Source organism: Cydia strobilella, chromosome 6 (assembly GCF_947568885.1).
Source record: "Cydia strobilella chromosome 6, ilCydStro3.1, whole genome shotgun sequence".
Classification (NCBI taxonomy): domain Eukaryota; kingdom Metazoa; phylum Arthropoda; class Insecta; order Lepidoptera; family Tortricidae; genus Cydia; species Cydia strobilella.
In genome coordinates, this window is record NC_086046.1 from 3,369,881 (window position 1) to 3,383,052 (window position 13,172).

The 13,172-nt window shown below is 40.1% G+C and overlaps 2 protein-coding genes across 5 annotated transcripts; one reads left to right on the plus strand and one right to left on the minus strand.

Moving 5' to 3' along the window:
- The first annotated feature begins 447 nt into the window (after positions 1-447).
- Positions 448-6,573, plus strand: LOC134741930 (solute carrier family 25 member 35-like). 3 transcript variants are annotated; one of them, XM_063674797.1, is made up of 7 exons: positions 448-588; positions 1,866-1,999; positions 2,949-3,070; positions 3,405-3,607; positions 4,064-4,187; positions 5,111-5,253; positions 6,380-6,573. In XM_063674797.1, the coding sequence occupies exons 2-7, from the start codon at positions 1,883-1,885 to the stop codon at positions 6,568-6,570; spliced, it is 900 nt and encodes a 299-aa protein (XP_063530867.1). In that variant the 5' UTR covers positions 448-588; positions 1,866-1,882; the 3' UTR covers positions 6,571-6,573. The 3 variants fall into 3 exon arrangements, with proteins under 3 accessions (XP_063530867.1, XP_063530868.1, XP_063530870.1); XM_063674798.1 differs by lacking the exon at positions 5,111-5,253 and adding an exon at positions 5,283-5,422; XM_063674800.1 differs by lacking the exon at positions 448-588 and having other exon boundaries at positions 1,867-1,999; positions 2,944-3,070.
- A 1,736-nt stretch (positions 6,574-8,309) lies between these two features.
- Positions 8,310-12,815, minus strand: LOC134741932 (uncharacterized). 2 transcript variants are annotated; one of them, XM_063674803.1, is made up of 3 exons: positions 11,027-12,815; positions 10,813-10,922; positions 8,310-9,934 (listed from the first exon to the last, which is right to left on the minus strand). In XM_063674803.1, exons 1-3 carry the CDS (start codon positions 12,615-12,617, stop codon positions 8,393-8,395), a joined length of 3,243 nt encoding a protein of 1,080 aa, XP_063530873.1. In that variant the 5' UTR covers positions 12,618-12,815; the 3' UTR covers positions 8,310-8,392. The 2 variants fall into 2 exon arrangements, with proteins under 2 accessions (XP_063530873.1, XP_063530872.1); XM_063674802.1 differs by having other exon boundaries at positions 11,021-12,815.
- Between the last annotated feature and the right edge of the window lie 357 nt (positions 12,816-13,172).

Below are 13,172 nucleotides of genomic sequence, written 5' to 3' on the forward strand. Positions count from 1 at the left end.
TACGACATAGCATGACATGAACATGAAACTAAATATATCGCTACAAAATAATTAAGAAAAATTTATTAAAACACTTAAATGAATGAACTTCTACAAATGTGCCATAAAATTTTGTCATTCACCATTCACTCGTACGCTTGCCAAACCACGCTCGTGTCGTGCTCGTGACGTCACCAACACGTTGTATAACAAAAATACACTCGCACTACCGCAAATTTATTTATGCAGGCGGACAAATGCGGAACTAACTCCGTTTCATACTAAATTATAAGGTATGTTGGCAAGTGGCGACCTCACAGACCGCAAATATATAATTGTATTGCTAACTCTACATTACTTTCGTAAAAGGTCATGGTTTATTTACAGAAAAGCGTCGCTTAAGTCGTTTTGAAGTTGATGTTAATTGACATAACGTCATAATTTCAATGTCACGCAAGATTCAAATGGTAGTAAAGGTAAAGTGTCTGTGATAACTAGTGATAAGTAAACGTCTGGACGTGTATTTTGTTAAAATGTGTCAGATTTGATAAGGTTTTCTGCATATTTAGTAGTGTAGTGTTTCGTTCGCATTACATTTTCAAGGCCACTGTAAGTTGAACTATAAGTACATATGCACCTAATGTATCTATATATAGAAATTCGTATCATAGGTACCTATGTTATATTTATTTTGTTCATGTCTCAATAATGTCACATTCACAAGTACCTAATTAATTTTGCTAGAAATATTATGGTTTTAGCGCGCTCTGTAGGCCGAGCACATGATTGACGCGACAGTATCTCGCCGCGAGATAGACTACCCGTCATTTGCTAACTGTATGAATTAAAGGGGGACGGGTAGTCTATGTCGCGGCGAGATACTCTCGCGCCAATCATGTGCTAGCCCGGCTGTTATCGTTATCAAACTTTTTGAACTACTTCCGATACAGTGCTAACGATTTAAACTAGGTTACCTGTGCGTTGTCTATGCCCGGGTTAAAGTCTAACCAATTGAATGATAGGAAGGACTCTATGATTGCGTGCCGATAAGATTTAGTATTTCCGCTTCCAGTGATTACAAGATTTAGTTATCTTTATCCTGAAGAAAGGCCAGGTCAAGAGCACCCTAAACCGGCGAGCGTGTATGAGGAATGTTATGAAAGTAAAGAAAGCGAAAGAGGTATGTCAGGATCGTAGCAAGTGGAAATCCGTGGTCTCTGCCTACCCCTCCGGGAAATAGGCGTGATTATATGTATGTATCTATGTATCTATGTAATTATAATATAATAAAAGCCGGCGAGGATTGTTATGTTATTACACTTATTACCTAATTGTTAAACTGCCAGCTAAAATTTTTTCTCCAAAATGTTTAGTTAAACTAAGAATAAGTCTGCAGAGATTTTGATAGCACACGCAGTGCAGGTGTTATTTTAAACGTCAAACTTCTATGAAATTATGACGCTTAAACAACACTGGCACTGCGTGTGCTGTCAAAATCCCTGCAGACTTTTCTTGGTCTATAGCCCCCTCTACTCTTGCGCGAAGCCGCGAACGCGAGTGTGGAGTCTAGTTCGCTAAGCAGCGAAATCGACTGCACACTCGCGTTCGCGGCTTCGCGCCGCGTAGTCTGTAGCGGGCTTATCACGAACATTTGTTGTGTTTAGTAGTAGTATATAGTAGTAGTAAACACTTTATTGCACAAAACAAGTACATAACACAGAGAGAATATAGTAAATGTGTACAAAGGCGAACTTATCCCCTTAAGGGATCTCTTCCAGCTAACCTTTAAGTAACTGAGAGATATACATACAAACGAAATGGTAGTCAAACTAAGATAATATGTACATGAAGGTATGTTATGTTTATGTTGAAATCTTGTTCTAAAGGGTGAAGAAGTGACACCATGGATTTCGTGATCGGCGGGCTGGCCGGCGCAGGAGCCACGGTGTTCACCAACCCAATAGATGTTGTTAAGACGAGACTGCAGCTGCAGGGGGAGCTGCAGCCCAAGGATCAGCAGGTGATCAATGACTATAAGCCTATAATAGTTGGTCAAGCAAATCTTGTCAGTAGAAAAAGGCGGCAAATTTAAAAAATGTAGGCGTGAAGGGATATCGTCCCATAGAACATTTGAATTACGCGCCATGTTCTACTGACAAGATTTGCTTGACCAACTATATTTCGCCAATCCAAGATGACAATCGTTGAAAGAACACCCATAGATACTTAAATAATGTATGGAAATAAAAGGGGCCCACTGACTATCAGTCCGCCAGACGATATCAGCCTGTCAGACTATTACTTATTCTGTGCTGTCAGTCAGAATAAAAATTTGACAGTTCCAAACAACTGACAGGCCGATATCGTCCGGCGGACTGATAGTCAGTGGGCCCCTTAACTGTTAAGTAAGTACCTAGTTTGCGTCGGGAACAACGACACATGGAACATTTTGAACAACTAAAAGCACCTAGTCCTCTAGGCCCCTCCAGACTATGTGCGTGAATCGCGGCGCGACTTCGCGGAGAGAACATGTCGCGACGTTGACGTATGACTCCACACTTGCAAACTTCACGGCGATTTCGCAGTTTGGTTCGCGCCAAGATAGCGGAAAAGCATCAGCTGGTCGAGTTTAATTGCTAGTTATCTATGGCATCATACGTGATTTAGCTATTTTTCCATTTTGTTTTGTTGTAAAACCGTAAAATATAGACGCTTTATGTAATATAATTATTATTTATCTTGCCACATATGAGTCAAAATAGTGTGTAATGTGGAGTCTTGCCAGTTCGCGCTTCGCGCCTCCTTTGACGCGGCTAATAAAACGACAAAAAACGATGAAATAGGCGCGAAGGCGTGAACAATCTGCGAAATAGACGCCACACTTACGTTCGCGGCTTCGCGCCGTTATTCGCGCATGAGTGTAGAGGGCCCATCTCAGACGTTGAACGTGCCATTTTGTTGAAGGGCAGGTGGTGCGTTACCGAGGCATGCTGCATGCGATCTTCGTCATCGGCCGGAATGACGGTGTCCTCGCGTTGCAGAAGGGCCTCGCACCGGCTCTTGTACTCGGCTTCACAATGAATTCTGTCAGGTAACTTTTTTGTGTCACCACAACCAATAGACCGTTTCTGTGACATTATGGTCATGATCATCAGGTATAACGGATCCAACCGCCCGCACTGGCGGACTCAAGATCGGATCCAAGTCTACATTACAAAAAGAAAAAAAAAATTGAACCATATTGGAATGAAATAAAGTTTATTATCAATCCATAAGTATCTTTGATATTCTTGAGCTTGAAAAATTAGTATTAACGGAGCCGTCGTGGTCTTATTCTAGACAAAGGCTCAAATTAAGTAATACAAATTAAAGTAAAGATTGATCTGGACTGGACAGTTTCATTGACAACACTTTTCTGTTTACAGATTAGGATTATACCACATATCAGAAGTCCGCGGCTGGACAAGCACAGCCACCGGCGAAGTGTCCATCAGCAAATCCGTGTTCTGGTCAAGCGTAAGCGGAATCGTCAGCGGGGTTGTTGGCAACCCTGTATCCGTGCTCAAGACGAGAATTCAAGCGTCATCACACCCGAGCATAGCGGTGGGCAGACAGCACAGGTATAAAGGTAAGTCAAGAAGATACTGGTGGTTAATTAATAGCACTGGAAATGTGCGCAACATGTCAGTCTTCATGAATGTCAATTCATGCTTTTGTCATACATTTAGGTATATAGTGAATTTGGTTGCTTTCTGCATGACTACGGTCCATTAGTATAAATAAACAGGGACGTAGTTATCGTACCATCAAATTCAATTATAAACTGAAATAAGATGTCATATACTAATCAATAAGTGGCGAAGCCCTGTAGCACTGGCCTGGGGGGACACTAATAAAGATTCCGAGAATGAATTCGAATCTAACCGCCTCTTCATAGTTTTTGCGGCTAACGACATCCGGTCACTGCGGCATCAAACTTTCGAAAATATGCTGCAATTATTGAAAGGTTATAGACGCCTTTGACTATACTCTAAGGATTTGGATCTCTAGATCTTTGTTTTAACTTTTGAACGTGTTAATTCAGGTATGTTCGACGGCATGTCGAAGATCTATTCCTCGGAAGGCTTCAAGGGTTATTTCGCGGGTGTCAACGCTGCCTGCACGAGGCTGGCGGTCGGCAGCGCCGCACAACTCACTACCTTCTCCAAGTAAGTCTTTATCCACCCAAGAGTGAGTTTGTTTAAGTATTTAGCCACCCAGACATCAAAACGTGCCAACACACACAATTTACTTTTACAATTTTGATGTCAAAATAAAGATTCAAAGTAGAATGGAATTTTATAGGCGTCTGGGCAGCTAAAGGATATACGCACATCAAGTTGACCTATAAAGACGGAATTTGGCAGTAGGAACTCTGTCATCATGAAATTGATGAAGGTTGAAAGAAAGTACTCAATCAGTAAGATTAAAATTGTAAGAGTATGTCACCTAAGATGTCCACAATCTAAATATAAAGAAAAGCATGATATTTGGGAAGACACACTATAACTCCGTATAAGATGAATAGTCTAAAGGGGCCCACTGACTATCAGTCCGCCGGACGATATCGGCCTGTCGGTTGTTCGGAACTGTCAAATTTTTGTTCTAACTGACAGGCCGATATCGTCCGGCGGACTGATAGTCAGTGGGCCCCTTAAGGAAAAAACGTGCCTCTGAAATAAATAAAAAAATGATTCTCGCACAGATGGCGCTACCACCAATACCAACCCTCCCCCCACACCCCTCTTCTCAGACTATTCTCGTTTAGATGGCGTTAAGGGCTTCGTTTGTTATTTAATAATTTTAACACATATCAGTGAAAGAACATGGGTCAAAATCATATAAAAATAATAAATACAATTAAAAAATTTTTTTGTTTTAATCGTGTGTCGATAGATGGCAGTAAATTTACTGTGACTACAAAATTTACTACGACAGTTAAGTACCCCTCTATCCTATTGGTACCTAGAGCTTAGTAACTATAGGTAAATTTTGTAACGGTTCGGTCACTTATTATACATATATGTACTGTAGATATTTTACTGCCTTGCCATTAGCTAAAAAATATGTGAAATGTAAATTTTTTCTCCAGAGCAAAAGAATGGCTGGCATCGCATGGCATTTGCGATCGCTCACCCTTCTGGCTCTCCGTCCTAGCCAGCGCCATAAGCGGGGCCGTGGTAGCCCTGGCCATTTGTCCCTTCGACGTCACCACCGTGCGACTTTACAACCAGGGTAATAATAAGGCTTGTTTTCGTGTGCAGAGCTAAGCAGGAGTTGGAAGCAAGAGGAATCGGCAAAGATCCCGTGACTCGCGCGCTTCTTGCGAGTTTTGTGAGCAGTTTTTTCGTTGTGATGTTGGAAACTCCGTTCGATGTCGTGAATACAAGGATTTACAATCAGGGTATGGAGAGAACTTCTGCTGCTTACGCTTTGGTGCTTTGGAGCTTTGTCTTTGCCTCTTTCCTGCTGCTTTTTTTTAAGTTACTTACAGTCCTCAGTTTGCGAAGATCTTTTATAGATTCCAGTGAACTGGGGGCATTCAATTTACGCATGTTTAAAATAACTGGTAAGTTAATAATTTATTTGGTTACTTGTTGTGGTTTCTGGTTAATGGACGGGAAAACTAAACTTGGCATATAACCAGGGGTGCGACACTCCTCGCTTCGGGCAAACTCGGCTCCGTTCGGCTCAGCATTGCTCCGAGCAATTATTAGGGTTGGCACAATAACTTGAGGACCACAGATAAGATAAATGACTTGAATTTTGACAACCCTAAATAGCCGAAAGGGATAGCATGATTCGCTCCTGAACCGCTGTCAAACTTCGGTTTTTTGGGAAGTTTCCTTTCTGTACGATAGTACTATTATTTATAATGTGATATAACTACCACAGAATAAACTACTGAAAAGGCACTGGGAAGGTACTGATGCTAATGTTTTTTTTGTCGTAACAATTATTTAATTTTGCACTCAATTTAAAGTTACATCTGGCCTGAATACGAAATAAAGAACCAAAATCATGCTGCATTAACTCACTTTTCAACTATCTGCTATCTAGTCCACAGGACTATAAGCACAAAAAAGTACCTACAGTCAAAAAGATTGTACCTAAATTTTGTTGCCTTACTAGATGTTTAGAGCAGGAAGCTAAATAACTAAAATGTGAAGAGCGTTAGCTTCAGCAAACTAGGTGAATTGACATTAACACTATACTCGTACAGTTTTTTTCTATTTGGTCACTTAATTTAAATAAGTTTTAAAATAGGTATACGAAAAAAAATCGAGCGGACTTTATGGTTCTCTACCTCGTCTAAAAGTCCGTCAGTATATTTTCAACATATTTCCTTCCTACCCCCCAGGTACCGCCGCTACCGGAGGCCTACTCTACACAGGCGTGTTCGACGCCCTTTGCAAGATCTACAAGACAGAGGGCCTCCACGGCCTCTACAAGGGGCTCGGGCCCCTCTACATCAGGATAACGCCACACACGACCCTCTCACTAGTCATATGGGATATGTTGAATTTATATATGAGCGATAAAAGTAGCTGATAATCGTTTGTTTTTATTATCTCCTCTTCGTTGACCTTCGTTCGTGGAGGATATTGAAGAATGCCGAAATTGAGGAGTTGGTGGGTGGACCCAATATTATCGGCGAAACGAAATCCCACCAGACTTCGCTGGTTCGGTCACCTATTAAGAATGGGAGAGGATCGGGCTGCCAAAAGGGCGTACTTGGGTAGCCCGACTGGTGGGCGCCCGGTAGGTCGGCCCAGATAGATACCGGGGAGACAGTGTAGAAGCGGATCTGCGACAGCTTCAAGCCGATAATTGGCAGGAAACGGCGCAGGATCGGGAAAAGTGGAGTGAGAGAGATATTTAACTACAGTGACAAGAATCTAACTGCAAAAATTAAGAATGCATTAAGTCATAAATATGTTTTACTAGAACATTTGTTTTAAGGATTACCAAGAATTACTCGTACATCTAGAGTGCCCCCTTCGAGTTTATTAAATTTATTCAACCGTCCAAACGCATCTCCCATTTGTCATTACCATTAGCTTTTAACCCGAGCATTCGGCGGCGAGAATTGTATCTCCCAGTCGAGATCCAGAGAACTGCCGTCAGAATCCTGATCCTGATCCTGCTCATCTTCACAAGAACAGCTTTCAGTCACGGAGCGACCATCGCCTTGATTTTCAGAATCCAAAACACCAAGAATCTCTTTATAACCTCGAACGCACGTTTGCTGACAAACGTCTGGGTGAAAGGGATCGTTAAATTCCTTTATCATATTCTCGATTAATCTTTTTGCCTTTCTCTCCCTCCTTTTGACCCTTTCCGCGTTGCTTGCGGATGCAATCTTATATACAAGTGGATCGTATACAACGCAATTATGTTCGTTCTCTGATGTCACTTGCATTTCGACTGAATACTCTCCATCCTTCTTTTTTATGACGAGAGTGGGTTTGTCGCCGCATTTCATTTTGGATTTTTTCGCTGGTGCACTGTCGGCCACGGCTGCGGACCGTAGCTTAGCGCGCTTCAGTTTTCTCAGGATATATTTTGACACGGCGCCCGGCTTCCACCCTTGTGCTATCTGAAATAAAGTACATTATCAAATGAGAAACTGCTCATAGTTGAAGACGAACAAGAAAAAATAAATAAAAGAAAAAAAATCTTACTGTCATAATTTTGTCAATTATCACCACATCCGTTGAAAAGACATCCAGGCTAAGTCAGTAATATTAATTGAAGAAAGGAACCTTAAAAATTCTTCCTTTTTTAAAGTCATAACATGAAAGAGTAAGTTAGATTAGATCAGGTAGTGAAAAGTGCCCTCTACGGGGCAAGTGTCCCCCTAAAATAACAAAGGTAGAAACAGAGGGTCTAGCGCAAACATTGAACATCGCTCGAATATGTAAGAGCGATAGAGATGCAGACGATTTTAGATTTTTTAATTTTGGGGGTAAACTCCCGAGATTGCCGTAACAGCTGATAAATACTTTGTTTGTTTTATCGTTATCTTTTAAAGATTACATTTAAAATATTCGTTTCCTATACGTAAGTATTAAACAAATATTTAAACTTATTTAGATTTTTAGGGTTTTATAAACTGGTTCTCGATAATAACAATAACACTCTTCTCAATAATATAGTGTGGGGCCAAAGGAAGCCTGAGTAAAGGAACTTGTGTTTTGTGTGTAATAAACATAGCGACATTTAGTTTACTTTCGAAATAAAATGCAATGAGAGCATTAAGTCTATATATATACACACTTCTTAACTTACAGTTACAAAACGTTACAAATTTCACTTATCACACTACCAAAAAAATTAAACAATAGGTACTAAAATTTAGTCAACGCACACTTCAAGTGAATCTATTATGAGCGTGTGGCATCATCACGACTACCCGCCGTCCCTCGCGGCGCTTCTTACAATCAATGTTCGAATGGAAACATGGCTCATGGAAGGTGCTCAGACTTCTACCCTGTTGCTCTAAGTCATGTATTCGCGCTTTTGGGCTTCGGTTTTTAAATTCGCTCGTTCTAAAGTAGGAACGCGAGCCATCAAGGTTTTCGATGACCCCCTTATGCGATGGCTTAGGGTGCCGACAAATTGATCTCTCAGAGTCCGAGAATCCGCGAGCGGCCCTTTGTCGCTGCCTGGACCTACCCGTCGCCGGAGACTTAGGCACTCGTGTCGTCTGGGGTATCTTCACTTTCACACCCTTTCCAATTAAATTTTTCAGCATTTTGTTCAGCAATTTTTTATCCGGACCATGCCCGACAATCCCCATCCTGGATAAGTCCACCGGCGAAGCATCCCCAAAGCAACTAAATGTTGGTAAGGACTCGTCCTTATCAGCTGCCTTGTCTTTGTTGTCTGTGGCAGTCTTCGGAGTTCTTGCTGGTGAATACTTTCTCTTGGTATTCTTGGTACCTTGTTTTTTGCCTACAGGTTTCTTGTAAAACTTCCACTTGTTGTTGCCATCTATATAGCCGTCGACACCCACTACGAGCCAATTGCCTTTTGTGTCTTGGAATTTGCCAGTGTCGGTGTCAACTTGTTCTCCGCTGGGACCAATAAATGTGAACGGAGCCCATCGCCCGTCGGCGCCTATGAAGCCGTCGACATTAATTTGGAGCCAATTGTGATCTGGGCTCCAGAAACCTCCCAAGTCACTACATTGTTCTTTTCCATCGGGTCCCTTAAAGAATCTTGGAACAGAATTTCCGAATCTATCGAAAAGTTTCACTCTATAGTCTAAGTACGTGTACTGGCTTTCGTTGTCTACGGTTTTAACCTTTGTGCCTTGGTATTTGGGGTCGAAGTAAGCGTTCGGAGGGGTGAACTCTAACAACCATTCGTCAGAATCAGTGTCGGACGCTAAAGAGTCTCCGTCATCAGAGCATGAACATGATCGGTCTTCGTTGACTCGGTTAGGGTCGGGCAGAGTTGGATAGCAAGCGCATTCTGGATCTTCAGCATCAGGAAGAATCCCTAACGCCTGCTGGTAAGTCTTCAAGCATATTTCCTTGCACATGTCAGTGAAGGCACTCTGAATGAACTCACGTTGCTCCCTTTCTAGTCTTCTCGCAGCACGTTCCTTTTTCTTCCTTCTTTCGCGGTTTTCTTCTTCTGTTCTCCCTATAGTGTATGTCAGAACCGGTTTGTCCTCGTAAGGCTGTTGGTTGATAGTTCTCGGTTTGTTATAGGTTTTCATGGATTCCATCGTAACAGTAAATTCGCCATCCTTTTTGTGGACGACCAGGAGCGGTCGTTTGAGAGGACGCTTCTTGAGGCCCGCAGCTTTTCTACGCTTACTGATAACTTCACCTGGATGGAGGGCATTTCTTAACTTTCTTGCAACTACCTTGTTAATCGCACCAGGTTTCCACGAAGGTCGAAACTACAGAAAAAATTGAAAAAAAATCAACAAAGAAATATCTATGTTTTTTGAACTGATTGCTTATTCTTTTTACCTAGTCAAATTGTATTAGACCAAATCAAAATAGGTAGGTAGGTGACAGGTGACTGTCATATTATTAGTACTTATTACATGTTCATACATATATTATGAAAACTTAAAAAAAATAGATACTCCTAGGTACTTTTAGAAAACGACTAATTCACAGGTACGAGTATGTACGTACCACGTACTTACGTACCATTCCACAATGTTGATATACATTATACCCGTGCCATTTTGCTGCGATTTTTGGAAGAACTATAGTCGGTGTAAGTTAACAAGTAAACCACACAGTACTGACCAGTACTGATGGTGGACAGTTATGAATTCACCCTATTATGTATTAACGAAGCTAAAACCTAGCTACCGTTTCACTGATAAGCGTCCAGTAAAATAAGCACGGGATAAATTTTTCGCCAATCTGATTAAATTGTCTGATCAAATCAGGTGGTGTCTGACCAATTTGGCTAGTCGATTTTGACCGCCGATTATGACCGATATTACCAATAAAATTGAGGTGCGGACGCAAAAATACCAATTTGTGACGCTTATATCCGCGTTTGGGGGCATTTGTTTTATTTAGAGCTCACTAATATATCCATAAATCTAAAATTCGTGATTAAATTGGAGATTGACACCAATTTATTTTCTGATCAAACCGGTCGATTTACCGGCCTTTAGTGTCAATTATAAGAGGGTCAATTCATAACTGTCAAAATTTACTTCTTACCTTCCTCCGACTATAGGTGCAGCCTTATTACTGATATACATCCTTTAATATTAATATGTATCTATAATAGAAAATAGAATAAACATACCATTAACCCGGGGACGTTATCAGCAGTCCAGAGCCAGCCCATATATTTAGGGACGTTGGACATAGTCCCAGTGCATGGCAAAACACATTGATCGTGCCCAATCTTAGGAGCTACAATGAGAAAATAATATTATATAAACGTATTCCATTAATTCAAGTAGATAGATACACGGTGTTTAAAATGTAAAAAAAATAAAAAAATTACGTACGTATACCTTTGTAGCCGTAGTTAAATTTGAATCGATCATTTTTCTTTTTTTTGTTTTCTTTGTTCTCAACTTTCTCTGGCTCTGGGCTCTTAACTTTTTTCTTTGTCTCCCTCTTGCTATCACTTCCCGAAGTGCTTCCAGTTTTGATTCTACTGATTTTGTGGTATACCGGGCAGGGATCTGGCATGAGGTACTGAGGTTTACCATCTAAGTCTTCTCCACGTTTTTCATATCCTTTGCAGATTTTGCAATAGGTAGTTTTCCTTTCGAAACCAAATGTACATTCGCAAGCACAGTAACATGGATCCTTGATTTTTTCGCCATCAATAATCTCCATCTTTCTTTCAATGGTGTCGGTCACGCAACATGAATGTTTAACACTTGTTATATTTAGAAGAATTCTATCATCAGGTTTCTCTAAAAGCGGTCTTTCCTTCTTGTAAACGCAGCTTAAGGTGTCACATTTGACTGTAGTAGTTAAATTATGGTCTAAGGAAGTCGATGATTTGCTTGTAGTCTTGACTGGACTTTCAGTTCCTGGACGACTGGCTGAGGAAGCTGATGGAGTTTTACTTTTATTTTTGCCAACGTCTACAGTAGCATATCCAACTGTGTAAGTTTTATTTCCAAATGGTCCACTTCTATCACCAAAGATGTAGTCAAATAAATTTATTTGTTTTATTGCTGTGCAAGATTTTGAACTTAAGTTCTTTATTATATATTGATCTAGTTTTAATGGTTTTACGATGTTTGTATCACTTCTGGTTAAATGTAATAAAAGATTTCTGTGAATTTTATTCGCTTTGTTGACCTTATTTTTAGGGTGTGCATGAGTACATTTCTGATCTCTTTCTTCAGCTATTTTAGCAATATTTGCTTCTCTTTTAGCGTTACGTTTTTTAATACTACTTCTCTTTTTCTTTTTTCCATCACTGTATATAGTTTTTATAGTACCAGTGCCTTCGCTTAAGTGCCTTGTATTAGTTGATTGATCAATATACAATTGATCGATATCTATCTTAATAAAGGTACTGGGATGTCTGTTTGACAAAGCTGTATATTGATTTAAATTGACATGATCCGTTATGCGTAACTTGATATTTAAGCGTATTGCCGCCATCCGTTTCGAAGTCGCTTCATTGAAGATGTTGTAGACGGACCTAACGTTTGCCGAGGCGGGATTTGCTTCGTGATAAAGGCTCATCATATACTCAATAAAAGAGTTATTCCACGGAATCAAAGTGGACCCTATCCTTTCTTCCGGATTGTATTCACTGCATAAACATATTTCCATTGGATATTGCATCATGTGTGCCATCAGAGTATCTATATGGCCCACAAATAATATTGTCTGACCTTTTTGTGATTTTTTGTTAGGATCGGCCCTGTCTGTTGCCTTTTTAGCATCTTTTGCCTTGGTTTTATCCTTCAACGCCTTCTTTCGTTTTCTCTTCCGCAGATTAGGTTCAGGATTCTTCAATACCAATGAAAAAATATCTGCAAACTGGCTTCTAATCACAAACTTTTTGGTTGGCACAAAGCTCCTTAGGTCTTCGACAATTATATCGAACAAAAACGCTAATCCCGACAGGGACATCTTGACGCATATCCTAAATATTTATTAGTTTCTTTTATAAATGCAAGAGTACACTATTTAGTGAAGTGTGCGCCTTTATGTTACCATCAGTATACTTACATTACCTAAATATGTATCTAGTTAAATTTTTTAATTATTTAAGATATTAGTTACTTGAAATTTCAAATTTTGCCAAATGATGTCATATTTCAAAATAGAACATTACATTACATTATTTGACGTTTTGTTTACTTTTATATATAAATGACATATCCTTATCTAGTTGGTTACTTTACAACAAAACTCTATGCACAATAAAATATGCCTGCCTAACATTACTTATTTGTGCAACAAGAAGAAAGTTGGTTTTTCTTGCGAGTGTTTATTTTTTATTAGTCCCGAGAAAGCGAAAGATTCTAAGTTAGAATCTTGAGCGTAGCGAGGGACTCAAAAACACGAGATGTAAAATAACTTAGCTCTCGTGTTGTACATATAATTTTTCACCTTAGTAGTGAGAACATATTGAACAAAAAAAAATTAATAGAAGTATGAAGTGGCAGTTCATGGCCTTCACTA

Excerpts from the sequence above, each read along its gene's own strand:
- LOC134741930 (XM_063674797.1), top strand. The coding sequence starts at position 1,883 with ATGGATTTCGTGATCGGCGGGCTGGCCGGCGCAGGAGCCACGGTGTTC. Across the intron at positions 3,071-3,404 it reads TTCACAATGAATTCTGTCAG|ATTAGGATTATACCACATAT; the intron begins GTAACTTTTTTG and ends TTCTGTTTACAG. Across the intron at positions 3,608-4,063 it reads CAGACAGCACAGGTATAAAG|GTATGTTCGACGGCATGTCG; the intron begins GTAAGTCAAGAA and ends GTGTTAATTCAG.
- LOC134741932 (XM_063674802.1), bottom strand. The coding sequence starts at position 12,617 with ATGTCCCTGTCGGGATTAGCGTTTTTGTTCGATATAATTGTCGAAGAC. Across the intron at positions 10,923-11,020 it reads CTACGGCTACAAAGGTATAC|CTCCTAAGATTGGGCACGAT; the intron begins GTACGTAATTTT and ends TTCTCATTGTAG. Across the intron at positions 9,935-10,812 it reads ATAACGTCCCCGGGTTAATG|TTTCGACCTTCGTGGAAACC; the intron begins GTATGTTTATTC and ends TTTTTTCTGTAG.